The sequence below is a fragment of the Xenopus laevis genome, chromosome 5S (genome assembly GCF_017654675.1).
Source record: "Xenopus laevis strain J_2021 chromosome 5S, Xenopus_laevis_v10.1, whole genome shotgun sequence".
Taxonomy (NCBI): domain Eukaryota; kingdom Metazoa; phylum Chordata; class Amphibia; order Anura; family Pipidae; genus Xenopus; species Xenopus laevis.
In genome coordinates, this window is record NC_054380.1 from 51,091,721 (window position 1) to 51,118,699 (window position 26,979).

The following is a 26,979-nucleotide window of genomic DNA, read 5'->3' on the forward strand; positions in this document are numbered from 1 at the left end:
TGTTGGAGCAGCGAGTATGTATAGAAACAAACGTTTTTAATTGTAAATCAAATTAAAGGTTATGTTTTAACCGTTTAGTTACATTTGCATGCCACTCACTGAACTAGTTTGCTTTGAATTGTACATTGGATACTAACTGCTACAAGTATCCAATTGCTTCACCACATACAAGCATATATAATTTAAAGTAAAAAAATGGTGCTGAAGCTTATCTTGCAGCCTTACAGCTGATACCACTTATTAACAAAGCATTCACAAGCACAAGTATTCTGAACCAACTCAGAAGTAAATGAACAGGAAGTGATCTCCACCTCCCAAACCCAAAGTCACATGATGCTGCTAGCACACATCGTTGGTGTGGCCACAGATATTCAATTCACACAAAAGTTGCAGTAGTAACCATTCTATTGAATTTCCAAATAAAGTCGTCTGAAGTTTCTTCTTGAGGGAACTTTGAGCGACTTTGGAAAAATGAAGCACCATATATTTTTTACTACCCGTTATTACGAAATCAGTCATCCAGAGAAGTTGAGATTTGTCACAGGCAACAAATATACTTGTGTATCATTGGCCTATTTGTAGTTAATAGTTACATTTAAAATAATATTAGGAGAGCTTAAAATTTCAAAGACAGTTATCTTCAATTATGGGGTAATTTACACCTCTCCCAACTACCAGGCTTATTCTTCTGGGTTAAGAGAAGAATTAAAACTCATATTGCCAAACAATAGTGCCATTTTCTTTTTCAAATCAAATATATCTTACAAAAATATACAACTTTATTGCTGTAAGAGATGTAGGGAGACACAAAACTCTTATTCTGGTCATGCCCAATAATTACCTACTATTGAATTTTTGACCTTGATGGAGCAGTATCAAGCCTTCAATGGTGACAGAATCTCACAGAATCTGAACTGATGCAATATAAGCCCCTACAGCATAAACAATTCTAAATTTGTCATGACTGTTCTTGTCATATCTACCTGGAATGGCTTCTGACTATTTGCCTCATAACATGTTTTCTACATATTTTTGCTTATTTTGTTAAACCAAAATATTAAAAAATGTATAAGAAAAAAGAAATTAAGTAAAATCTGATAAAAACAAATTAATTATATATCCCTAAAATCCACTTTACCTAGCTATTTCTTCTCGATGTGCAGTCCAGTCACAAATGTAATCCTCTTGTTCTTTAACCCTCTTTTTAAATGTTGAGGCATTTATAGTTGCAGGCTGAATTGATGCACCAATTCCAGTGCAATGCAACCTCTGACTTTTAGCTGGAGAAGTCCGAAGTCGTGTAGGTTTAAGCGAGTTTCGATTAGATCCAAACTCATCTTCTGAAGTGGAAGCATATTCTGGAGTAGTGTGTCTATACCGGACATTTACTGCGTAGAATGCATTTGTTGCAAAGAGGGGGAAATCATTTTTAGTTTTAGGATTTTTTCAGGGTGCACAATATTTCATTCAAACATAAGGCAAGCACACATTAAAAATCACATACAAACTCTATTACACTAAAATGTAGGTACTACAAATTGCCAAGTTATAATAAACAGGACAAAGTGCTGATCAGTATTAAAATCTCATGTATGTGTATGGTCAATACTGTAAAAACTGCATCTTAAAAACTGATCTAGGGGACAGAACTTTCTTCAGACTTCTTCATACTTTGTCAGCATATCAATTCCTAAACCACTTCTTTCAATCGATGCAACGTTTTTGTTTTAATTAATTATAGTTAAGTAAAAAATGGATCATTGTTTTAACACCTGCTACTTCCTGTGCCCTCTTCCTCATCTTTTAGCTGTATAACATTCAGTTTTGTTCCAGTTAGCTTGGGTAGAGGCAAATAGATCTGAAAATATGTGGATTATGCTGTATGTGTATAGGCATGATTAAAGTCTATTCAAGGAATAAAAAGAAAATATTTCCATTTTTCCATAGGGGAGGAATATCCTCTATAATTTCTAAGATAAGATCACTGAGAACAATAATAAAATATGTAAAGTATAAAGGGAGAATAATATTTAAACCAATTAAACTCATGAGTTCAAAAAATCAGAAATAAAGCTCATCAAACTATTAAGATACTCACAAGGGGGAGAACTATGGTTTTGTGCAACAGATTTGGTCTTTGTGTCTGATAAACGAGAAATGCTGTTTGCTCTGGCTCGAGTAGATCCTTTAATGTCTGTTGGAGGAAGAGATTTTAAACCACTTCTAGATTCTGGAGTACGAGAAGAACCAGCACTTGTTGCCTCAGAGTCACTACGAGCTGAAAATGAACCCAGTCTTGTTCTACGGGGCTGAGCAAGCAAATCAATCCTTGAGAGAGCTTTCTTACCAGAAGGTGGTTTTGATGTTGAACTGGTAGTTGATACTTCAGAAGCAACAGATGCTTTATCAGCATCAGCAATTTCTGAATCTGAAGCCTCCCCTAAGCGTGATCTACGCAAGAGTGAAGTCCTAGTGGGACGCGGTCTTGGGAGTGTAACAGATTTACTAGAAGGAGTAGATTTTACTAACGCACCTTTATCTTTGGTAATTTTGGAATGCAAACGTTCATCTGCTACATTTAACTCAAATTTTGGAACTGACTTTCCAGAGTATGTTTCTTGATCAGATGATACAATATCGGAGACTGATGATAGTCTAGATGTTTGTTCATCAGCTAAACAGCCTGCAGATGGCTGTCTATTTCTTTGACTTGCTTGCAGTGTTTTACAGATATCTGTTCTTGATGAAACTTCATGAGCTCGCCCTTTACTCTTTTTGTCTATTTTTTCTCTGTTTACAGATTTTGAAAAGTCTTTGGAAACAGAATAGGAAGTCTCTTTGTAAAGACTGCTAACTGTCTTTCGCTTTTGCAGGCATTTTGTTTCTGCATCACCAGCAACAAGACTAATGGTACTAGCTGTATCAACATCTGATTCAGGAGAAATAGAATTATCTTGGTTATAGCTTGGTGTTTCTGGGCCATCGTCAGTTTTGCTGTCATCTCTCAACTTTGCCTCAAGAAAAGCCATGACTGCTTCTGTGTCTTTCAGAAGTAGTGTTGTATCCATGCTAGAGTCAGTGTCTACAGAATCACTTCTCTGTCTTAAATCATTTACAGAGGCAAACATAGGTGATGATCCAGTCAGTTTGTTAATACGTGGAATTAACTCAATAGGAACATTTGTACTTGGCTTGTCAATTGTAAAGCTACCTTGTCTTACTAATGGTTTTGCAGTATCTTTTCTATCAGATTCAACAGTTTTTAAGCTGTGTATATTTGGAACAGTCTCTGTTTTCCTTCCATCTTCTGTTTGATTTGATTGTATATCAGGGGATTTTTGAGACAAATATGATTTTTTCATTTTTGAAGGATCTTTTGCTTTGATTGGCTTGCCTGTCACTTGCTTTAAGAATGGTTTACTAGAAGAACGTTGATTGTGTTCAGTCTGGTCATGTTTAGCTTTGGATTCTAGAGTGTTATCATCACCCATGTGGTCCATTCTTGCAACACCTCTTGTTTCTAAAGAGTTAAACTTGGGTACATGAGTTGGTCTCTCTTTTTCCTGTAATTCTGTATCTTGTTTTTCTCCAATCTCTGATCTGTGAGGGGCACCTTTACTTTTAGAAAACTTAGGAATTATATTTTCTTTAGGGAGCTGGGGTAATGTTCTCCTGACACGATCATTTTGACCAGTTAAAGATGCTGCTGAACCATTGCTTTTAACTGAAATTCCTGATTCACTAATGTCTGCATCTAAAATGGAGATACAAAGAAAATCAGAAAACTGAAAAATCATATTACAATATATATCAATTACAATTTTAGGGTTATGGGATCCCAAGTTCAAGAAGAAAGTTCAAGACCTCAAGTTTAAAAAATGGCATATTTAAAATAACTGTGATTTTCACAATACTTTATGTATAGTATATAGATGTAACGTAATGCTTGCATTGTCATTATCCATGGTAATATTGAAAACCATAATTTACCCTATTATTTAACACCACCTCAGTCCTTGCATACAAGCTATTGGGACAAAATCAGGCAGAGAAGAAATTCTAGTGTAAAGAATGATATAAAAAACAGTGATGCTCAAGCCAGTTACACACTTGTTTGCAAATCTACATTTCACGTTTTTCTAAAAATATACACTTTAAATTTACAGTATCCTGTTAAGGAAATCAGACTCATTTTAGGGGTAATTTAAAAACTGCAAGACAGGTGTAAACCACTATGTTTGACTTGACCCCACTATGTATTGTGGACATTCTACAATGCCTGACAGTGCTTGCTGTAGAAAGCTCTAAGGCTGGAGTGTTGAAAGAAAGAAAAAAGGTTAATGAGTACCAAGATAAAAAGAAAAATTATTGTTAAAAAAGTAAACACATTAATTGCTACTCTGAGAATGCAACAAAAAAATAGATAAAAGAACAAGTGGCTCAAAGTGAGCAATACTAGTAGTACTGATGAACATTTAGAGCTGAGGAGCAGATTTGAATAAATTGAAGGACTAGTCAGAACAATGAGTTTCAACAGTAATAAATCAAAGCAATGCAATTGGCCAAAAACAACCGAGTGCTAGTTATACATTAGTTAGAATTGTGTTCAAAGCCTCCTTAAAGGACATGTAAAAGCCTACATTTCCCAACCATGTATAAAAGTTGGCCATATATTCCCCATCCAAGCCACGTCATTTGTACTGCATATACCCCTCTATTATTTGCCAGCGCCATTACATTTTTCTAAAACAAATAGCTTTCACCCGGAGGCCATTTTCCCTCTGCAAATAGAACACGTATGCTGTAAAGTTCATGCAATGCAGATTTACACAGGCACAACATATTTTGATAAAAAGTTCTGCTGGGGCTGAGCACTGTAATAGTTAATCTGAGCGCAGGAGAGGTGGTTAGGAAAGAAATAGGATCAGGCCGCTATGTGAACCAGCAATGCTCACGCGTCGTTGGCTGGAGGGGTGAAAAAATACTTTTGCCTCTCTTTAGAACTCTGACAAGACTTTACCATGGGTATATAAAGCAGTTTTGGACACCAGTCCATAAGTAGTCCATGAGCTGGAAAGACCAAAGAGATATATATAAAGGATAGGTTTAGAAAAGAGGCACTTTACATTATAATGAATTATGGATCTTTATCAAGCAGAAAACCAAGAGAACACACCTTCAGTCAAGAGGAAAGAAATGATGACGTTAAGTAAAGCAAATGGCTCTTCACTGTAAGGGTGGGGTAGCTATGTAAATCTTTGCTAAGTGATGTTGTGATGACAGTTAATGCCATTAATAAGAGATAACGTTAGAGCAATGTCATAATGGGAAATTTCACAAAATAGTATTAGTAGTCTATAATGCCTAATACACAAAACAATCTCTAAGTTCAAAAACAGCACCATACCACTACAAAATTTAGTTGAAGACATTTTTCTATTCAAAATATCTTCATAAACATCATTAAAATAGTGAAATTACAATTAACACTTTACAAATTCCACTTTGTGTCTATTACAGGGGTAGTTCACCTTTAAGTTAATGTTTATTATGTTATACAATGTGTTATAAGCAACGTTTCCATTGGGCTTCATGTTTTTTTATAGTTATTTTCACATCAAATTTGCAGACTACATCAATGACTATTAATAACTACTAAACAACAGAAAATACCATTTTCAACAGCAGCAGGTACATCACTTTCAAATCTTCCATTTTCCTGGTCATGTCCTATGTGATTTGAAGCAAGACTTGCCCACTGTGAAACCCATTGTTTTTTTCTAGCGGAAGCTTCCTAGAATGAGAAATACAACTTTGCATTTATATTTACTAGAACAACACCTATAAAGAACGTTTCTGTTTATCTTCTATGTAGTAATTAAGCTTCTAAAACCTCAGTACAGCCCTAAAGGAACAGGTCAGTGTTAAAATAAAAACTGTGTAAATACATAGGCTGTGCAAAATAAAAAATGTTTCTAATATAGTTAGTTAGCCAAAAATGTAATGTATAAAGGCTGCAGTGACGATGTTTAATGCAATAGCCAGAATACTACTTCCTGCTTTTCAGCTCTATTACTCTGAGCTAGTCAGCAACTTGAAGGGGGGCCACATGGGACATATCTCTTCAGTGAGTTTGCAATTGATCCTCAGATTGCAGCTCAGATTAAAAAGCAACAGATATGACCCATGTGCCCCCCTCAAGTCTCTGATTGGTTACTACCTAGTAACCAGTCATTGTAAACCAAGAGATCGCAAAAGCAGGAAGTAATTTTCTAGCTATTATGTTACACACCCAGTCACTCGAGCCATTATACATTACATTTTTGCCTAACTAACTATATTAGAAAATTTTTATTTTGCACAGTCTATTTACCCAGTTTCTATTTTTACACTGAACAATTCCTTTAAGGTTCATTCACAATAAAAGAAAACTGATAGGCTTTTTAAAATGTATGAAAGATATTCAATACTTATTAAAAAAATTTCCACTACATAGTAGGGATGCACTGAATCCAAGGTTTGGTGTGGGTTTCCAACAAATCTTTTATGAAGAAGGTTTGGTTTAATCTAAGAACAATGGTTTTGTTACTGGATTCTTCCAAGAACAAATAGTACAAACAGTATTTCTTCTAATAATTTATCTGCAACTGCTTGGCCTATATTACAGTGTGTCCTCTATGCAAAGTGAATGAATGTGGTCTGTGTCTCACAGCACACAGCTCTATAAAGCGGTCGCTGTAGGCATGGGCCCTTGTCTGCCTATATATGGCCATGACTGCACACACAGGTGGACTTATATTCAATAATTATTTTTTTACTGTCACTAGGCATACAGGAAAGGACAGGCTTTTCTCCACTGCTGTTTTTACCCCTACAAAGAAAATCACCTTAAAAGCAGAACTGGAGTGGCTTATGATATTTTTCAATCTTTTTTTCACTGTGTACATTACCTACTGTTGTATAAGAGTTTAAATAGCATGAAAAGTTTTCTGCGTCAAAAATGACACCAATACATTATTTCTTAATCACAAGTATGCTGTGTCTATTGTCGCAAAAGGTTACCTTCAAAAGTTTAAAAGAAAACTACAAAAAAATAAAGATAAAGAAGCAAATGATCTCAGAATATCCCTATTAATGCCATACCAAATATAAATCTTGCGTCTAAAGCATGTTTCCCCTTTATTTGCTCCCGTCATAAATCACTACATGAAGGGCAGTTCTGGGTTTCATTTTCTCCAATCAAAAGCATCCTGCATTGAAAACCCTCTGTCCCAATGCTGTCAATTCACAGCACTTTGCTTTGGATGGACAAAGAACATCCCTAGTTATTGTGAGAATATATCACCAGTAAATTTGTAATACTGACCCGGCCTGGTGTTTTACCAGCTAAGCCCACTCTACAATCTATATAATGAGTAGACACTGAGTACTGAGTTGCTAACTACATTTTCTAGTACCAGGATTCAATAGAACGTAGCAGCAGAATATAGCCAAGTACTTCCCTCGAGTATTGGGATACATGAAGCATAGTACTTTGCTTTGAATATTAAGTTGTTGGATGGAGCCTAGCAGCTTCCTTTGAGTACTGAGCTGCAGGAAAAAAAACCAGCACCTTCAATTTAATTAATTTGCAGTGTATTAAAGGTTCCAACATATTTTGTCGATTAAAGGCAGCAGTATGGATAGTTAAACCCATGTTTTTTCTAAATATGTTCATATAAATAATGAGGTTTTAGTTGTTTTGTCTGCCAAACAATTTCGATTAATCTTGTGTGTGAAGGCTATTTACTTACTAAGGCATTAGTTAAAATTCTAATGCACATGTGTTATCAAGATGGAGCCTGCCTTGCAGACAATGTTCCAAGTTGATTCTTCAAACTGTCCCATTATATGTTTAACACCAAAGGTCTTATACCCATATAAGCCCACTTACAGTGAAACTGTAATTTTACATACCCTGATTTTATGGTTTTCCATAATTTATGTTTTTTGTGAACTCACCAATTTAAAATGCATTTCATTGGGTGCTTTTCATATGGGCCGAAACAGGTCTGGCCCTTAGCAATGTTGGTATGGCCTTCTGTGGGACACCTTATCTGGAGTCCTGATCAAGTGCCATGCCGTTAAAGCCAGCCGTGCTGAATTTGGGAGGTTGATTGGTCCCTGTGATAACAGGTCTCTTCTGTCTGGAAGATGGAATGGTGCGTCCACTGCTAGGCTTATTAGTTCAGTGAACCATGTGCGGTGCGGCCAGTATGATGCCACCAGTATCACCTCCACCCCTTCTGCTCTTGGCTGGGACTGTTTTTTCTGCCCATATTTGAATTCTTTGTACTTCTGCGAGCGCTGCTTGACTCCTTGTGCCTCCCTGGTGGTTGATGTAGGCCACCACCATCACATTGTCTGACTGTATTCTTACCGGTAGACCTCTTAGTCTGGTTGACCAGTGAATTAGTCAGTGGTGGATTGCTCTGATTTCCAGGATGGTGATGGGGAGCTGTTGCACCTCTGGTGTCCAACGTCCTTGTAATGTTAGATCGCCTAGAACCCCTGCAGATTGCCATCTGTTGTTATGACTGTCCACCTGTGGCTGGGGAATGGTTTTCCTGAATAAAGCATCATTGGTTGAAGCCACCAAGAGAGTGATGCTCGAACTAGACTTGACAACGGAATCCTGTAGTCTAGGTTTGCACGGTTCTTCCACTGGTGTTGCAAGATCAGCCTCTGTAATGGTCTGATGATACCATTGTCCCCAGGACCCTCATGGCGGATCGTGGCGGTACTAGTTCCGTCCTCTGAAGAGCCGATAATCGACTGTAAATGGAGCTGATCTTGTTCTGCGGAAGGAATGCTATCCTCGCTGAAGTATCTAGGACAAGGCCTAAATACTGTGTGATGGAATAAGTCTTGACATCTGAAAGTTTATTTGCCAGCCCATGTGAGTTGATGTTTTTTACCACTGTGTGTGGCTAGAGGCCACAGACAAGGAGGGGCCTTGACAAGGAGGTCGTCCAGGTATGGTATGACCCCGATGCCCTGCGGTCGTGGCTCCTCTAGGGCTGCGGCCATGACCTTTGGGAAAATAGCTCGAAGGGAAATGCCATGAATTTCCAATGTTCTCCTGCCACTGAAAAGCGAAGGAATTGATGGTGGTTGGGGTGTATGGGTACATGTAGGTAGGCATCCTTGATGTCTATCACTGCCATGAACTCCTCCCTTTCCAGTGACATTAACACAGACTGAATGGATTTCATCTCAAAGTTGTGCTTTTTTACGTGATCACTTTAACACCTTTAAAGTGATACTGACACTAAAAATTTTCTTTTCAAAATATTAATCTACAGTAAAAATTACTTATAGGCTATGTTGATCATTTTTCACTGATAGTTCTGCTTTTGTAAGGAACAGTCACTTGAAGTTCCTAAACCTGTTTTGCCAACCTGACTGTCCCTTCTCCGCCTGTCAGTTACAGTTCTAATGCTAACGGACTACTGCTGCACAAATATGGCAGGTAAGAGTAAGAAAAGTAATGTAAAAAGCATTGGCAAAATTATAAATAGCATTCAAAGACAATGTTATGATAGTTATAAAAAAAGGTTATATTCTGATGTCAGTATCTCTTTAAGTCTAAGACCGGGCATAAAGTTCCATCTTTCTTGGGTACTATAAAGAGGTTAGAGTATAACCCTAGACCTCTCTCCTTGGTGGGGACCGTCTCCACTACTCCGGAAGTGGCCACAGCGTGTAGAACCATTTGGAACACTGAAGCCTAAGCTCTCTTATTGAAAGCCTTGATATAAAGAACCTTCTTGGGGGTAGATGTGCAAATTCTACGAGATAGCCGTGGAAGAATATGTGTAGAACCCAGGGATCCTGAACTTTCTGCCTCTACGCCTCACTTTGATTCTGATGTTGGCGAAAGAGACGAAAAAATGGCCTTCTTTTAAAGTTAGTCCTCTTAGTCCTGTTTTGGGGTAGTAGGGTGCTCTTGTCTCCCGTAGCCTGAGAAATTACAGTTAGGTCCATAAATAGTTGAACAGTTACAACTTTTTTTTCTAATTTTGGTTCTGTACATTACCACGATGAATTTTAAATGAAGCAACTCAGTTGCAGTTGACCTGCAGACTTTCAGCTTTAATTCAGTGGGTTGAACAAAAAGATTGCTTAAAAATATGAGGAACTAATGCCTTTTTAAAGTAATTGAACAATTGACTCAAAGGCTATTTCATGGGCAGCAGGCCCAGACTGGCAATCTGTGGGTTCTGGCAAATGCCAGAGGGGCTGCTATAAGGTCACATAGAAAGTCACTATTTAGTGGGCTGGTGGGAGCCGTTTGGGCCTCTGTGTGGGCTGATTGGGCCTCTGTGTACCTGAAATGCCAGGGCCTATTTTAATTCTCAGTCCGGACCTGATGGGCAGGTTTGAACAATTCCTTCATTATGTCATCAATTAAGCAGATAAAAGCCCTGGAGATGATTTGAGGTGGGTGTTTGTATGTGGAAGATTTTGCTGTGAACAGACAACATGCGGTCAAAGGAGCTCTCCATGCAGGTGAAACAAGCCAACCTTAAGCTGCAAAAACAAAAAAAAAACCATCCGATTAATTGCTACAATATCAGGAGTGACAAAAGCTACAGTTTGTTTTGCACTGGTGAACTCAGCAACGCAAAAAGACCTGGGCGTCCACTGAAGACAACTGTGGTGGATGAACGCAGAATCATTTCCATGCTGAAGAGAAACCCATTCACAACAGCCAAACAAGTGAACAACACTCTCCAGGAGGTAGGCATTTCGATATCCAAGTCTACCATAAAGAGAAGACTACATGAAAGTAAATACAGAGGGCGCACTGCAAGATGCAAGCCACTCATAAGCCTCAAGAATAGAAAGGCTAGAATGGACTTAGCTAAAAAAACATCTAAAAAGCCAGCACAGTTCTGGAAAAACATTCTTTGGACAGACAAAACCAAGATCAACCTCTACCAGAATGATGGCAAGAAAAAAGTATGGAGAAGGCATGGAACAGCTCATGATCCAAAGCATACCACATCGTCTGTAACAGAGGGGAGGCAGCGTGGTGGCTTGGGAGTGCATGGCTGCCAGTGGCACTGGGATACTAGTGTTTATCGATGATGTGACACAGGACAGAAGCAGATGAATGAATTCTGAGGTGTTCAGAGACATACTGTCTGCACAAATCCAGCTACAGTAAATGCAGTCAAATTGATTGGGAGGCATTTCATAATACAGATGGACAATTGCCCAAAACATACAGCCAAAGCAACCCAGGAGTTTATTAAAGTAAAGAAGTGGAATATTCTTGAATGGCCAAGTCAGTCACCTGATCTGAACCCAATTGAGCATGCTTTTCACTTGTTGAAGACTAAACTTCGGACAGAAAGGCCAGCAAACAAACAGCAAATGAAAGCCATTGCAGTAAAAGCCTGGCAGAGCATTAAAAAGAAGGAAACCCAGAATCTGGTGATGTCTATGAGTTCAAGACTTCAGGCTGTCATTACCAGCAAAGGGTTTTCAACCAAGTATTAGAAATTAAAATATAATTTTAAATTTTTTAATTTTTCCTATTACTTTTGAACCTCTGAAATGAAGTGATTGTGTTAAAAAGGCTTTTTGTTCAACCCACTTAAAGCTGAAAGTCTGCAGTTCAACTGCATCTGAGTTGTTTCATTTAAAATCCATTGTGGTAATATAAGGAACCAAAATTAAAAAAAAGTTATCTGTCTAAATATTTATGGACCTAACTGTATTTTCTCTAATTCAGCACCGAATAATTGCTTTCCCACGAAAGGAAGGCTGACCAAATATCTCTTTGAGGTAAGGTCTGCTGACCAGTTCTTTAGCCAGAGGAAATGTCTGGCTGCAATGGATTGGGTGAAAGCCCTTGCGACAAGTTTTCCAGTGTCCAAAACCACATCCCAGATGTATGCATTTGCGTCCTCGATTTGTGTCAGAAGGAGGTCTGTGGATGGATCCTCTGAGCCATCTGTTCCACCCAAACCTCCATTGCCCTGGATACCCTAGCAGTGGCAAATATGGGCCACATGCCTCCCCTTACCGCTGTGAATATTGCCTTGCAGAATCCCTCAAGTCACTTGTCAATAGGATCCTTGAAGGATGCCACATCCGCGACTGGAATAGTAGTGGTCTTGGATAAACGAGAGACCAGTCGATCTACCTCTGGGGGTGAAGACCAAAGGTCTGTACATTCCTGTGGAAAAGGGTAGTTTTGAGTAAAGCGTTTGTAAAATTGGACTCTGTGGTCAGGTGTTTTCCATTGGGTCTTAACTATATCATCCAGCTGTTCAAAAGCTGGAAAGACACAAGAGGACTTCTTTAGTCTTTTGAATATGTTCTTGCTCGGTTCTGCCAAAGTCAGGGTATCCTCTAAGCAAAATGCCTGTAAGACTGCCTGAATCAAGGTTTCCACCTCTCTTTGCAATCTATGGGCATCCTGCTCCTGATCTGAATCTTCTCCTGAGAGTATCTATCCCTCTTCCCCTGAAGCTTCCTCTTGCTCGTCGAAGCCGGTTGTGGAGGGGTTGGATTTTTTGAGGTAGACTGTTAAGTGCCCGCCTTGTGAGGTTGTGTAGACAGGTGCTCTAAGACCTTGTCTAGGGTATTCTGGCTAGGTTCTGAAGACCTGCTAGTGACAGAGATAGTGTGCGCACCAGATCTGAGCTAATTTGAAAAGCACTGTAGCAGAGCTGGCTGGTAGGGTTGCATTGGGTTGATAAAATGCAGTACTGTTGTAGGGGTGGATCTACAGGGGCCACACAACGGCTCAGTTGAATTGTCAGAAAATTTATGCAAGAGACGCATGCAAAATACCAGACAAAAGGAGTTGTACGTGCTGTTGCCTGAGACTTGGGAAGGGACTGCTCCTCTGCCCTGTCTGTTATGGTTAGGGTTAATTGCTACCCTCCAAAGAAGAAATACCCCCTAAAACTGGGTTCTAGGAGTAGAGGGGATGAGGGTCCAGAGGGATGGAGAGAGGATCACTGTCCCCTTTAGTGTCACTGCAGCACGAATGAGTCTGTGACATTGCCACTATGAAGCTAGTGTCACCTTGTCTAATAAGGCTTAGTGTGGTATGGTAGGGTATAAGAGCACCATACCTGTAATGATATGACTGGAGTCTGTGCAGCGTTTGTCTAAGATCTGCGGATGACAAGACTGTATTAGTACTACCTAAAGGTGCAATAGCTTCAGTAGGTTTTAGTGAGCAGAAAACCCTTACCTGTTCTGCTAAAATCAGCTTGGATGGCTAAGGATAGGCTGGTTTCAATCTACAGTGAAGATGGCTGCTGGAAAAGTAAGAGAGTGCTTGCGGAAGTTTGGTAAGGAGTGGACTTTACCAAGATGTTGCCCTAAAGCACGTCTAGTGACGAAAGTTCCTGGTGCACTCACTGAGGACCTTACCAAGATGGCTACTGTTTGTGCGCTGCGAATTTGCCACGAATCATGCTGAGTAAACACAGACTGCAGGTAACTGCCCCTGAAAAATGCGCAGACAGCAGAAGAACAGGAGAAAGACGCAAGAGAGAGAGCAATGGTGTATGGGGAGGGAGGAATGGTGTATGGGGAGGGAGGAGGGATGTTCTTACCTCCTCAGCCAGCAGTGTGTGCTAATTTTTGCAGCTACCCAGTGCTGGCCTCTGGTGCAGCCTCCAGGGAGCGGGAACCAGTAGCCCACGGTTGTGGAGGGGAGCCCCCAGAGCGGAAAGGCTATAAGCACTTCATAGAAGAATTCTTAGGAAGACGATTCTTGGCTGGAGGGGTTCTGGAAGAAAAATCACTGACTTCTATTGTGGCATGATACCTGATTAAACGATACCATTGCTCCCAGCCACGTAGTGGCCGTCCTCCATCTGAGGACACTAAAAGAAAACTGAGGATTGAGGAAGTAGGCAGGGGATGAAGCCCAAAGCAGGAGGAGGAGCCACTTTAACCTTTTTGTGCCCTTTTTCCGAGCCAGAGGATCTTCATCCCCATGGTGCCCGTGTCCACCAATCTAGGCAAAAGAAAGTTGCATAATATCCCCGATTTAACATTTTCTCGGATTATACACTATTTTTGTCTAGTACCATGAAAAATCCAAAATGTGAGTTTTACTGTCGATCATCTATATGCCCAAACTGCTAAGATAGTTAACACAGTTAATTTAGGTATAATAGTGCAAGAATTTGAACCCCACCAAGATTCAAGAGCACTGTAAAAGGCAATGTTTCTACCCTTAGTAATGAAACTCTTAATCTCTCAAACTTTGTTAAATTCCTTACAGCCCCAGCAGGATTTAACACTCAAAACTGCTTAACAACAATCCTTAGACAATGTCCTTAAAAGCTGCCATACAACATATAGTATATGGTTAATGTGCATTGTATGGGATGGAATGGGATGTTTGTGAAGTTGATGATGCTGTCAATAATCAACTATAAACAGAGGGGCTACAGGATTACCAATGAATCCAAATATTGCAAAGATATTTCTAGAAAGTGCTAAAAATGAACATGGTGAAATTGTGTGCTTGTCATTTCAGTGTAAGTCAAGAACTTTTTGAAACCAAGAATCATTGCTGTAACCGAGATGCTCAACTTTAAGGCTGGTGCAGTAAATTCATAAAATATATGACATTTGCTTTTAGGATTTTTTCCACCTTAAATGAGAACATGCTTCATAACTGCTCATTTTTTTACAGTACAAATGGAAGGTAATGGTGTACTCTATAGCAAAATTATTCCTACCTTATCAATAATTTTGGAAGGGTCAGTCTCCTCTTGACTTAGCAAGTCCCATTCATTAGCATTGCTCACTTTGTCTGCTTGATCATCAAAATGTCCTTTATCACTACCAGAAACAGAGGGAATTTCGAATTCATACCCTATGACTCGTTTTTTGTTTGTTCGATGTCCAAGACTTCCAGAGCTTCTTAATAGCACATTTTGTGACAGCATTAATGGTGCACAGGGTTCTTCTGATTTTTGTTTCAATAACAATTTTGCATGCTGTGTGCTGTGGATCACTCTATGAGAAGATGTACCAGACTGTAAACCAATTGCTAATAGTTTGCGGTCAGCAGCTTTTACCTTTTCAATTCTTGACTGGGGTATAGGATAAGGAGCTTCTGGACCAGCAGTACCTGCATTCTGTGTAAAAGAATAGGAACGCCTCTTTCTAGGATGGTCATCATCAAAAAATTCTATCATAAAAGCAGTTTGACTTGTTTCTTGGTGTTTTCCTGAAGAATGGCATGCTATATTTAACTTCTGTCCAAGATTTCTTGATCTTAAATGTTCGTCAAAGTTAGTACTCTTATTGAGACGCTTTTGAGCCCCACTCTTTTCATAATCACTTTGTGTTCCGTCATCATGTGTGTGTCCTGTTAAAAACAGAAAACATGAAGAAAGATTATAAGACATATTGTGAATTAAACAAGAATAGTAAAATAACTAATATTAAGCAGAACGAAAATATATAAACATTTAATTGTGGGGGTTTAATATAAAAAAACATGTCATTCATTTGAATGGTTCACTGTGAAGACTAATTGTAAGGGCATTGTTTTTTACCTGGGTAAAGTAGTTATTACAGTAGAAAATTATTTTCAAAATATTTTGCCAATGCACTCACTGCACTTCCCCTTGAATGCAGCATATACAATATGCACACTCTGGAAATAACCACATGTTGCATCCTACTGTAATCATTTGGGCTGATATTTATAACGTTTTAAAAAATGAATATGCAAAGAAATATTTTGATTATCTATGAGTGTTTATCATATATTTGCAGATATTTTCTAGCATACACAAGGAAGCAAACATATTAAACTATTTAAAACAGTGGCATTTAATTTTTGCCATAAAAACACCAAGAAATGTAAACACTCGTGAAAATTTCTGATGGGTGAATTTGTCCTGTTTCTCAAAACGTGAATTTTGACGCTGACGTTAATTTACGGGCGTCAAAAGCCATCGACAATTTTGATGCCAACGACATTTGACACACTTTAAAGTCAATGGGCGTCCGTTTAATTGTTGGCGGGCGATATGTGGAAATTTAACGCACATTCAGGCCTAAACTTGCGATCTATAAATGTATATATTTCTCAATATGACTTTGCACATAATTAACTTTTGCAATAATTTGTAATAGTTGTAAGCATTATATAATGTACTGGTTTTAGCAAGCACTTTTTTTCCCTTAAGAACACTGTCAACATTTATCAGTGCATTAACCCTTTCCCTGCCAGCCGATTTGTCCTAAATGCGAACATCTACTGCTAACCAGTTTTTAGACATTTTGTACTCTTTCCCTTTAAGGGCCTTTCCTGGGGGGGGGGGGGTGGTCTTTTAGTTTACCCAGGAAAACAATCTATTGTTTTTTTCAGGACAACCTGAGCTTTCAAAATATGAATTCCACTTCTGTAAAAAGATATAGATAAGTTTCTAATAAAATAAAAAAAATAATGTTTCGCATATTACAATCACATATATCAGAAACAATTTATTTTATGTATTAGAACACAGCAGATTTGGAAAGGTATATGTCTCCTGAACGTGCCAATACCAAATATATATAGTTTTATGGATATTTCTCACTTGTATAGATCAAAACCTCTAAGTAGTACACTACCAAATTTCCAAAGCACTGTTCCGCAAAACAGCATACTTCTGATTTCAAGGCCAAACACTCCACTAACAGTAGGATTACCTTATAAAACAACGCATTATTAGAAAAAGCAGATTCTGGCAAATCAAAAATTTTTTACAGAAATGTAAAACACCCGAAATATGATTGCCAGGAGTCCACTAAACAGTTTGATGCCTAATATGTACAGGTCTACCTAAACATGTGGCATATAGGGGCCCCAAAATGTAGACACCCCATTTGAGCTATCTGTTCTGTAATTCCAGATACTGCAAAATCAACACATTTACATTGTTTTGGGGGGAGGGGGGGGGCAAAGGTAGAACAAAGTACGTTCACCCCAGAACACCATATATTTTCAAACAGTAGACATTCTCCCGAATCCAAATTGGGTATGCATGTCTTTCTACTCCAAAGCACTAGGCCGCAAACCTAGTCCACCTGCATCATCTTATTTCCACACATACTTTTAGGTATCATGACAAATCACCCCAAATATGAAAGCCTAGGATCCTCTGAACATTTATATGCATATATATAGGTTTACCTAAGCACTTGGCATATAGGGGCCCCAAAATGAAGACTCCCCATATGGTCTGTCATTTCAGGTACTGCAAATTCAACACATTTACATAGATTTGGGCGGGACAATGGTAGAAAAAAGTACGTTCACCCTAGAAAACCATATATTTTTGTAAAGTACACATTCCCCCAAATCCAAATTGGGTATGTATGCCTTTCTACTCCAAAGCACCAAGCCACAAACCTTTGCTAAATTTGGCAATTTTAGTAACATTTCCAAAAATCACCTCAAAATTTCAACCAGCAGCATCGTATTTCCACACATACTTTTAGATATCATGACAAATCACCCCAAAAATTAAAGCCTGGGGTCCCCTGAACAGTTTTATGTACTATATGTATAGGTTTACTTAAGCACGTGGCATATAGGGGCCCCAAAATGAAAACACCCCATTTGGTCTGTCATTTCAGGTACTGCAAAATCAACCTAATTACATAATTTTTTTGGGGGGGGGGCCAAAGGTAGAAAAAAGTATTTTCGCCCCGAAAACCATATATTTTTGGAAAGTACACATTCCCCCGAATCCAATTTGGGTATGCATGTCTTTCTACTCCAAAGCACCAAGCCGCAAATCTCTCCTAAATCTGGCGATTTTGGTGACATTTCCAAAAATAACCTCACAATTTCCACCCTCCAGCATCATATTTCCACAATACTTTTAGGTATCACGACAAATCACTAAAAATATGAAAGCCTGGGGTTCTCTGAACAGTGTTATGCCTAATATGTATAGGTTTACTTAAGCATGTGGCACATAGGGTTCCCAAAATGAAGACCCCCCCGTATGGTCTGTCATTTCAGGTACTGCAAAATCAACACATTTACATTTGGGGGGTGCAAAGGTAGAAAAAAGTATGTTCAGGAAACCATATATTTTCGAAAGGTACATATTCTGAAAGCTCAAACAAGGTAAAATACATCTTTCTCTACCAAAGCACCAAACAGCAAAACTATACTAAAGATACATAAGGCTTCACAATAATGCAGGGATAAAATTGCAATAAAACCACAAAAAGTGTGTAAATCAATGAAATAACAGTAATTAGTGGCCAAAATAGATTATACGTACATATTAATAGTCACACTGCCATAATAAACAGTTTTTAGAGGTTAAAAAACACAAAGTGGTAAAATGAAAAAGTAAAAAATTAAAGTGTATACATTCCAAAAATTGTGTGACAGGGTGTGTATATAAGTGCATATAAGTGTATATAAGTGTAAAATAAAATATGTGTGTGTGTGTGAGTGTATAACGGTATGTAAGTGTGTAAAATAAAGGCCACTTACCATTCCTGGGCGATTTGATGGCTGGAGGGGTCCTGTAGAAGCGTGTCTGCAGACTCAGCGTCACAGGAACTGTGTGGGCGTCGCAGGAGCACAAGGTAAGAAGGCAGAAGCAGTGCAGCAAGCCAGACACGCAATCCGATGCGTCTGCCTCTTTTAGGTCGGCCCTGTGACAATCCCGTCGCAGGGCCGACATGACAGCCTCGTTGCCCAGGGGGCTGTCAATGATGCTAAAGCTCTGCAGAGGTGGCTAAAGCCACAGATGCAGAGTCCAGTGCCTATAACTGCAAGCACATATAAAGTACGGGCTTGGCAGTTAAAGCCCTTGCCCGCTAGACCGGTGTATGTGCTTGGCAGGCAAAGGGTTAAAGGACATGTAAACCCTCCCAACTACAAAAATATAATTAGTGAACAGCCTTTTTGAAATATATGCCTGCCATTCTGGTTCTTAATAGGTCAATAGTAAGGCTGCAGCATCCACTTTATCACTCAGAATTCCTTCTCTAACCCACTCGGCCCCCTCCCACAAAAATTTGCTTTAGCTTCTAGACATGGTCATTTTTTTTCTCAGTCATGTTACTAAACATGTCCTCCATTCTTTAAGCCAGTGAAGAGGTGGCTTTGATGGTTTGCATAGACACTCTCCTCTAGCTGTGCACTATTCATATTCTAACATATTCTTCACGTAACCTCCTCTCCAGAGCTCAACTTTACCACTACAGTTCTCAATTCAATCAGGATATGCTTGTGTAAGCCTGTATTCTTGATCGCGTGAAATTTACAGGGCACATGTGCTGTTTGCAGTTGTCACTAATGATGTGTCAGAGGAAAAATGGCTGCCTGGTGGCAGTGCTGGCAAACTGAGGGGATATATGCAGTACAAATGATGTCATTAAGGTGGGAGAAATGTGCCCAACTTATATTCATCACAAGAAGATGTAGGTACTTCCACACCAAGTGTGAATTTTGACTTTGAGTCCATGATTAAGTGCCTTGGAAACAAGTAGGGCCAATAGAGATATTGTTCCTTTTTTAATGAATTTAAAATAAATATTATATTTTTAACTTTGATTTTGGTGGCCCTTGTGGAATCTTTCAGTGACTGGTACCCCTCTTTTTGTATGCTGTTTGTGAACTTTGACTCCTCTATTATAAACACTGAAGAAAAGAATGATTTAGCACATTTGCCTTTTCTGTATCTGTAACAACCATATTGGTACCATTTTTTAAAGGAGCAACACTCTCAAACCACATCTTTTTACTATTAATATACTTAAACTTTTTGGGTTTAGTTTTAGCCTCTGTCATAATGCACTCCTCATTTCCTATGTTTGCCTTTCCGGATTGCAGTTTTACAACATTTATTACAGTGTTTAGATTCATTAAATGCAGCTTCTGTTCCCACAGACTTGTAGTTTTTAAATGCCTTTCTCTTCTTTCCTATTAACTTCTTTACTTCTATTTTAAGCCATCTTGAACAAAATACATTTCACCCCCTTTCAAGTAAATCTGAAGAAACCTGTAATATGAATACAAAAAGCAAATCACCAAGTAGCAATTCACTTATAATTAAAGCCTGAGGTACTTCCACAGCAGGCTCACCTCATAGCTCTACTGTTGGCCCAGGTCAATCTAGTCAGTGGTTGAGGCTCAGGATATGGTTCATATAAAATTGAAAGTGAACAAGGTGCCAGGACCAAATGGCATACACACCAGGGTGACATGAAAGCTTAGTTTTGTTTTAGACCGGCAGCTATTTATGATTTTCTCAAATTCGCTTTCATGTGGTATGGTAACTATGGATTGGAGGAAAGCTAATGTCATTCCAATATTTAAAAAGTGATTACAATCAGCCTGGCCATCATAGGCAGGAAATTTGACATCTATGGTGTGCAAATTATTTTAAGACTTGTTAAGGGATCATAATGTTGTCCTTGCAAAAGGCATAATGAGCAGCAATCAACATGGCTTTATGAAGGATATGTCACGTCAGACAAATTTGATTGCTTTTTATGATTAGATAAGTAAAATGCTGGACAGCAAGGGAGCAATAGATGTGACCTATTTGTATTTTTCCAAAGCGTTTGATACAGTGCCCCACAAACGACTGTGTCTGTTGGGCTTAAAGAGAAGCTGACACCAAAAAAACTTCTTTTAAAAAAATTATTCTTCTTTGAAGTTACCTATAGGTCATGCTGACTGTTTTCTCATTAAAGTTTTTTTTTACGTAATAGATCCACTCTTCAGTTCTGCACCGACTGTCTGGCAGCCCGACTGTAGCTTTCTCCTGCTGCCTGTCAGAATGTGAGCTAGATGATGTCAAAAAGGGGGCGGAGCTTCTCATTCAGTTTCCCTTCCTTTTGAGCCAGTTTATACTCTCTTGAACTTCCCAATTCTCTCCCTGGTTTCTCTTGGTCTACAGCCTGTGAGTTTCCTTTACTTCAGCTCGGTCTCTACTTCTCTCCCCTCTAGTGTGTTGCCTGCTTCAATGGGCTCTCTCTCCCTCATGCTGCCCCCCTCTTTGTAACATGAGGAGATAGGCTTCCGTTGCTGCCTGCTCCAAAGTACTCCCCCCCTCCCACCTTTCTCCTTACATACAGAGAATCGAGTTACAAAGAGGGGGACAAAGAGAGAGAGCTCTTTGAAGCAGGTAGGCAACACACTAGAAGGGAGAGAGGTAGAGACCAAGCTGAAGTAAAGAAAACTCACAGGATGTAGACCAAGAGAAACCAGGGAGAGAATCAAGAAGTTCCTGAGAGTAGAAGCTGCAAGGGACGAGAAGCTCTGCCCCTTTGTGACATAATCTAGCTACATTTAGGAGAAAGCTACAGTCGGGCTGGCAGACAGTCAGGTGCAGAACTGAAGAGTGGATTTATTAAGTGAAAAAAAAACAGTCAGTATGACCTAAAGTTAACTTCAAATGAAGAATCATTTTTTTTTTTAAATAAGTTTTTTGCTGTCAGCTTCTCTTTAAAGGGGTGGTTCACATTTAAGCTGACTTTTGATATGTTACAGAATGGCTAATTGTAAGCAACTCTTCAATTGGTTTTGACTCTTTGCAGCTTTCAAATAGGCGTTGCTGATCCCTTCTAAAAAGCAAATGCTCTGTAAGGCTACACATCCTAATTTTAATTACTCATCTAACTATTTACTCCTATTCATATTCCAGTCTCTTATTCAAATATGTGCATGGCTACTAGGGTTATTTGAACTCTAGCAACCACATTGCTGAAATTGCAAACTGGAGAGCTACTGAATAAAAAACGAAATAACTCAAAAACCACAAATAAAAACCAATTGCAAATTGTCTCAGAATATCACTCCTCTCTACATAACGCTAAAAGTTATTTCAAAGGTGAACCACCCCTTTAATTAAGGTGTTTGCACATGGTTAGGAAATTGGCTACAGGAATGGGTACAGAGGGTGGTTGTTAATGGTCTCTACTTGGAGTAAAGGTGGCCATAGACACACAGATCCTATCGTACGAATCGAGGATTCGTACGATTTTCAGAACGTGTGTGGCATTTGCCAACATCTTTCGTCCGGCGGAGATCCGCTGGAGCCCATGGCACATCGTAATCGGATCGTTCGGCCATACGGCCGAACAATCAGATTACCCCCGATATAGCCATGCTCGTTAAGCAAGCGATGTTGCCAAACGAGTGGATCTTTGCGTCTATGGGCACCTTAAGGTTCTTAGTGAGGGCCCTTGGTATTGGGTCCACTTTTATTTAACTGCATTAATGACTAAGGAGAGGGCATTGTAAGTATATTATCAGTGTTTGCAGACGACACAAAACTATGCAGCCTAATTGATTCCATATAGGATGTGATATCCTTGCAGCAGGATCTTGACAAACTGGCAGCTAAATGAGGTTTAATACTGATCAATGTAAAGTCATGCACCTGGGATGTAAAATTATCCAAGCCACATATACCCTTAATGGGACTGCACTAGGCAAATCCATAATGGAAAATGACCTCAGAGTCCTTGTAGATAATAAACTTGGCTGTAGCATGCAATGCCAATTAGCAGCAAATAAAGTCTTGAGCTGTATTAAAAGGGGCATAGATTTGCTGAAGGAGGGGGTTATTCTTCCACTATAAAGGACACTCACAATGCCCCGTCTAGAATACCCTGTACAGTTTTGGTCTCCGGGGTTCAAACAGGACATTGCTGAATTAGAGAGGGTGCAGAGAAGGGCAACTAAGCTTGTAAAAGGTATGGAAAATCTTAGCTTGAGAAAATACTGTCCAAGTTGGGGTTGTTCACGCTGGAGAAAAGACGCTTAACCCTTTCCCTGCCAACTATGTATAGGTTTACCTAAGAATGTGGCATATAGGGGCCCCAAAATGTAGACACCCTATTTGTGCTATCAGTTCTGTAATTCCAGATATTGCAAAATCAACACATGTGCAAAGATTTTGGGGGGGGGGGGGAAGGTAGAAAAAAGTAGGTTCACCCCAACCTTTCCTCAATTTGGCAATTTTTGTGACTTTTCTAAAAATCACCTCAAAATTTCTACTACACAGCATAGTATTTCCCACATACTATTAGGTATAAAGACAAACCACCCCAAATATGAAAGCCTGGGGTCCTCTGAACAGTTTTATGCCCAATATGTATAGGTTTACCTTAGCACATGGCATATGGGGGCCCCAAAATGAAGACCCACCCCCATATAGTCTTTCATTTCAGGTACTGCAAAATCAACACATTTACATTGCTTTGGGGGGGGGGGGGGGGCAAAGGTAGAAAAAGTATGTTTACCCCAGAAAACCATATATTTTCAGAATCTACACATTCCCCCGAATCCAAATTGGGTATGCATGTCTTTCTACTCCAAAGCAGCAAGCTGCAAACCTTTCCTACATTTGGCAATTTTGGTAACATTTTCAAAAATCACCTCAAAACTTCCACCCTGCAGCATCGTATTTCCTACAAACTATTAGGTTTCAAGATAAATCACCCCAAATATGAAAGCCTGGGGTCCTCTGAACAGTTTTATGCCTAATATGTAGAGGTGTACCTAAGCACGTGCCATATAGGGGCCCCAAAATGAACAACCCCCATATGGTCTTTAATTTCACATAACACATTTACATAGTTTGGGGGGTAGAAAAAAAGTACATCCACCCCAGAAAACCATATATTTTCGAAAGTACACATTACCCCTAATCCAAATTGGGTATACATGTCTTTCTACTCCAAAACACCAAGCCGCAAACTTTTCCTAAATTTGTAGATAACGGCATCGGTTTTTACATTTCTGAAGATCGCCTAGAAATATTGCAATTGGTCACATTTATCTCACCCAAATTCTTACATAAAATACATATCTTACATAAAAAATATTGACACCAAGGGTCTACTGAACAGTTTGATGCCCAATATGCATAGATATACCAAGTCAGCTGGCATGTGCAGACTCCAAATAAAAATAGGGCATATGAGTTTTCTCTGTTGTCGATTCGCCTTCTCTGAACAAAGCCCCCTACTTTGTATAATGTGCCACAAGACCCTCTAACAGCACAAAGATCTCCTAAATCCATATATTTTTGTAAAGTACACATTCTGACAAATCAAAAATAGGTAATTATATCTTTCTACTCCAAACTACCATACTGCAAAGCTACGCTAAATGCAGCGGTTTTATGACATTTCTGAAAATTGCCTAAATACATTGCAATTGCCCACATTTATCTCACCCAATTTCTTATATGCATATAATATGCATAGAAATATCAAGTGTGCATGTACAGACCCAAAATAAAAATAGTGCATATGAATTTTTATCCGCTATCGATTCGCCTTATGTGAACAGAGACCCTTGACTTCATATTATGTGCCAGAAGACCCTCCTAACAGCAAAGACCCCTCCAAAACCATATATTTTTGAAAAGTACACATTCTGATGAATCCAACAAAGATTAAGAAGTCTTTCTACACCAAACTGCAATGGTTTTATAAATGTAGAGGTTTTTCCAACATTTCTGAAAATCGCCTAAAAATTTTGCTGTTTGCAATTTCTCTCACACAATGTTTTAGGTACAACGAAAAATCACCCTAAATATGGACTTCAGAGGTCTACTTACGTGCTGTAAGACCACCAAACTGTAAAAAGACCCCCAGAAAAGAATATATGTTTGGAAAGCACATATTCTGGCGGATCAAAAGTAAAATATATCTTTCTATCCTAAAGCACCAAACAGCAAAACTATACTAAAGATACATAAGGAACAATAATGCAGGGATAAAATTACAATAAAACCACAAAAATTATGTAAATCAATGAAATAACAAAATAACTGATTAAAATGTAATTAGTGGGCAAAATCGATTATCCAATAGTCACGCTGCCAAAATAAGTTTTTAGGCAAAAAAAATCCAAAAGATAACAGTATAAGAAAAAAAAAGTAAGAAGGATCGCTGCCATCCCTGGACATCATGTATGCAGAGTCGTTGCACAGCAGGAAGTGTGTGGGCAGCTCTGCAGGGAGGAGGAGGTAAGTGAAGTAGCAGACGCACCATGTGATCGCGTCTGCTACTTTGAAGTCAGATCTGCGACGATTGCATTGCAGATCCGACATGACAGCCCCCTTGCCTCGTTGCCCAGGGGGCTGTCTTCCCTCCCCACTCTCTGCAGAGACGGCGAATAGGTACGTTTTTGGCAGCCTGAGCATTTGTCTGCCGTACATGCTTGGCAGGCAAAGGGTTAAGGAGTGATATTACAACCATGCATAAATTTCTAAGGGGATAATATAATTATCTCTCTAATGCTTTATTTACCTGTAGGTCTTTCCAGCTGACATGTGGTCACCCATTCCGTTTAGAAGAAAGGAGGTTCCTCCTAAATATTCGGAAGGGGTTTTTTTTAACAAAGAGAGCTGTAAAGATGTGGAATTCTCTCCCTGAATTAGTCACACTGGCTGATACATTAGATAGCTTTAAGAAGGGGTTGGATGGCTTTTTAACAAGTGAGGGAATACAGGCATATGAATGATAACTTGTACAAGTTGATCCAGGGACTAGTCCAATTGCCAACGTGCAGTTGCCCTCAAATTCGAGAGGTTTCAAGTGGGTTGTTTTGCCTTCTTCTGGATCAACTTGCAGTTAAGCAGGTTATATATAGACTTAAAAGGTTGAACTTGATGGATGTGTGTCTTTTTTCAACCTAACTTACTATGTAACTCTGTTTAAACGGATAATAAATTATACTCCCAAAATACTTAATACAAAATATATGAAGAGATACTGACACCAGAAATTATGTCTTTTTTTTTTTTACATCTATCATAATATTGGTTTTGCATGCTACCTATAATTTTGCCATAAAGTATTTGTCCAATGCTTTTACATTACCTATCTGACTCCCTGTGTTCGTCTATGAGGGGGCTGCCATATTTGTGCAGCAGTAGTCCATACAGGCTGCGATGGGACAGTCAGATTGGCAAAACAGTCAGGTTTAGAAACTTCAACTAACAATTTCTTACAAAAACAAACCTCTCAGCAAAAAACAGCATGACCTATAGGTAACTTTTAATGTAAATTCATACTTTAAAAAGAATTTTTTTATTGTCAGTATCACTTTAAGCAACATATTACAGATTAACATCTCCCTCAGAGATCCCCTGACCAGAAATACTGCAGCTCTAACTATAAAAGGAAGTATGGAAGCAAAAGACAAAACTTTTTCTGTTAATTGGCTCATGTGATCTAACATGTATGTTTGTTTGTGTGCACAATTAATTGCCAGGGGCAGCTCTTAGATCTTAAAATGGCATTTTTTATTTAGGATTACCGAGTCGCACACAACTACTATAAATTATATTTGTATGAAAATGGGCTATTTAGATGAAGCAAGGATTTAAATAATATTAATAAATTAAGGAATATTGGCCTGGGACATAATATCTGTACTTGGATAAAGAACTGGCTACAAGATAGATTACAAAGAGTGGTTGGACTAATTTTGCTAGTGAAGTACTGCAGGGCTCTGTACTTAGTCCTTAGCTTTTTAACTTGTTTATTAATGATCTACAGGTGGGCACTGAAAGCATTGTTTCTATTTTTGCTGATGGTACTAAATCATTGGCTGAGCTTTCAAAGTAGCAACTTCCTTTTACCTCTCTATTTCACCTCATTTTGTCTTCATTCAGGAGTTGGGTCTCAAATGAACGATGCAATATATCATATAGGGGAGCTTCTTTTGCATAGAAGATGTATTAAAGCTCACTCTATTAAAATCACCATTAATCCTGTTTCTCTACATGCAGAATTTGTGCAAAAGGCAGTTACTTTTGTACTGTAATCAGTTGTTTGAATGATCTCTAATACATCTGCTAGGAAAGGGAGCCCCCTGTAAGGAGCGCGGTCCAGCGCATCCCTTCCCGCCGGCGTTCCGTCCACAATGGCGCCGCCCAGGGCAGGCCACGTGGA

The 26,979-nt window shown here is 39.0% G+C and overlaps 1 protein-coding gene across 1 annotated transcript in view; it reads right to left on the reverse strand.

Annotated features, from left to right (window-relative positions):
• The window catches only part of cep170.S (centrosomal protein 170kDa S homeolog), a 97,392-nt gene that overhangs the window by 18,565 nt on the left and 51,848 nt on the right, over nucleotides 1-26,979 (reverse strand). The window contains exons 9-12 of the mRNA XM_018265340.2: nucleotides 14,766-15,400; nucleotides 5,674-5,794; nucleotides 2,099-3,754; nucleotides 1,139-1,388 (exon numbers count right to left, since the gene is read on the reverse strand). Coding sequence (XP_018120829.1) covers nucleotides 1,139-1,388; nucleotides 2,099-3,754; nucleotides 5,674-5,794; nucleotides 14,766-15,400 — 2,662 coding nt within the window. The remainder of the gene's footprint in view (nucleotides 1-1,138; nucleotides 1,389-2,098; nucleotides 3,755-5,673; nucleotides 5,795-14,765; nucleotides 15,401-26,979) is intronic.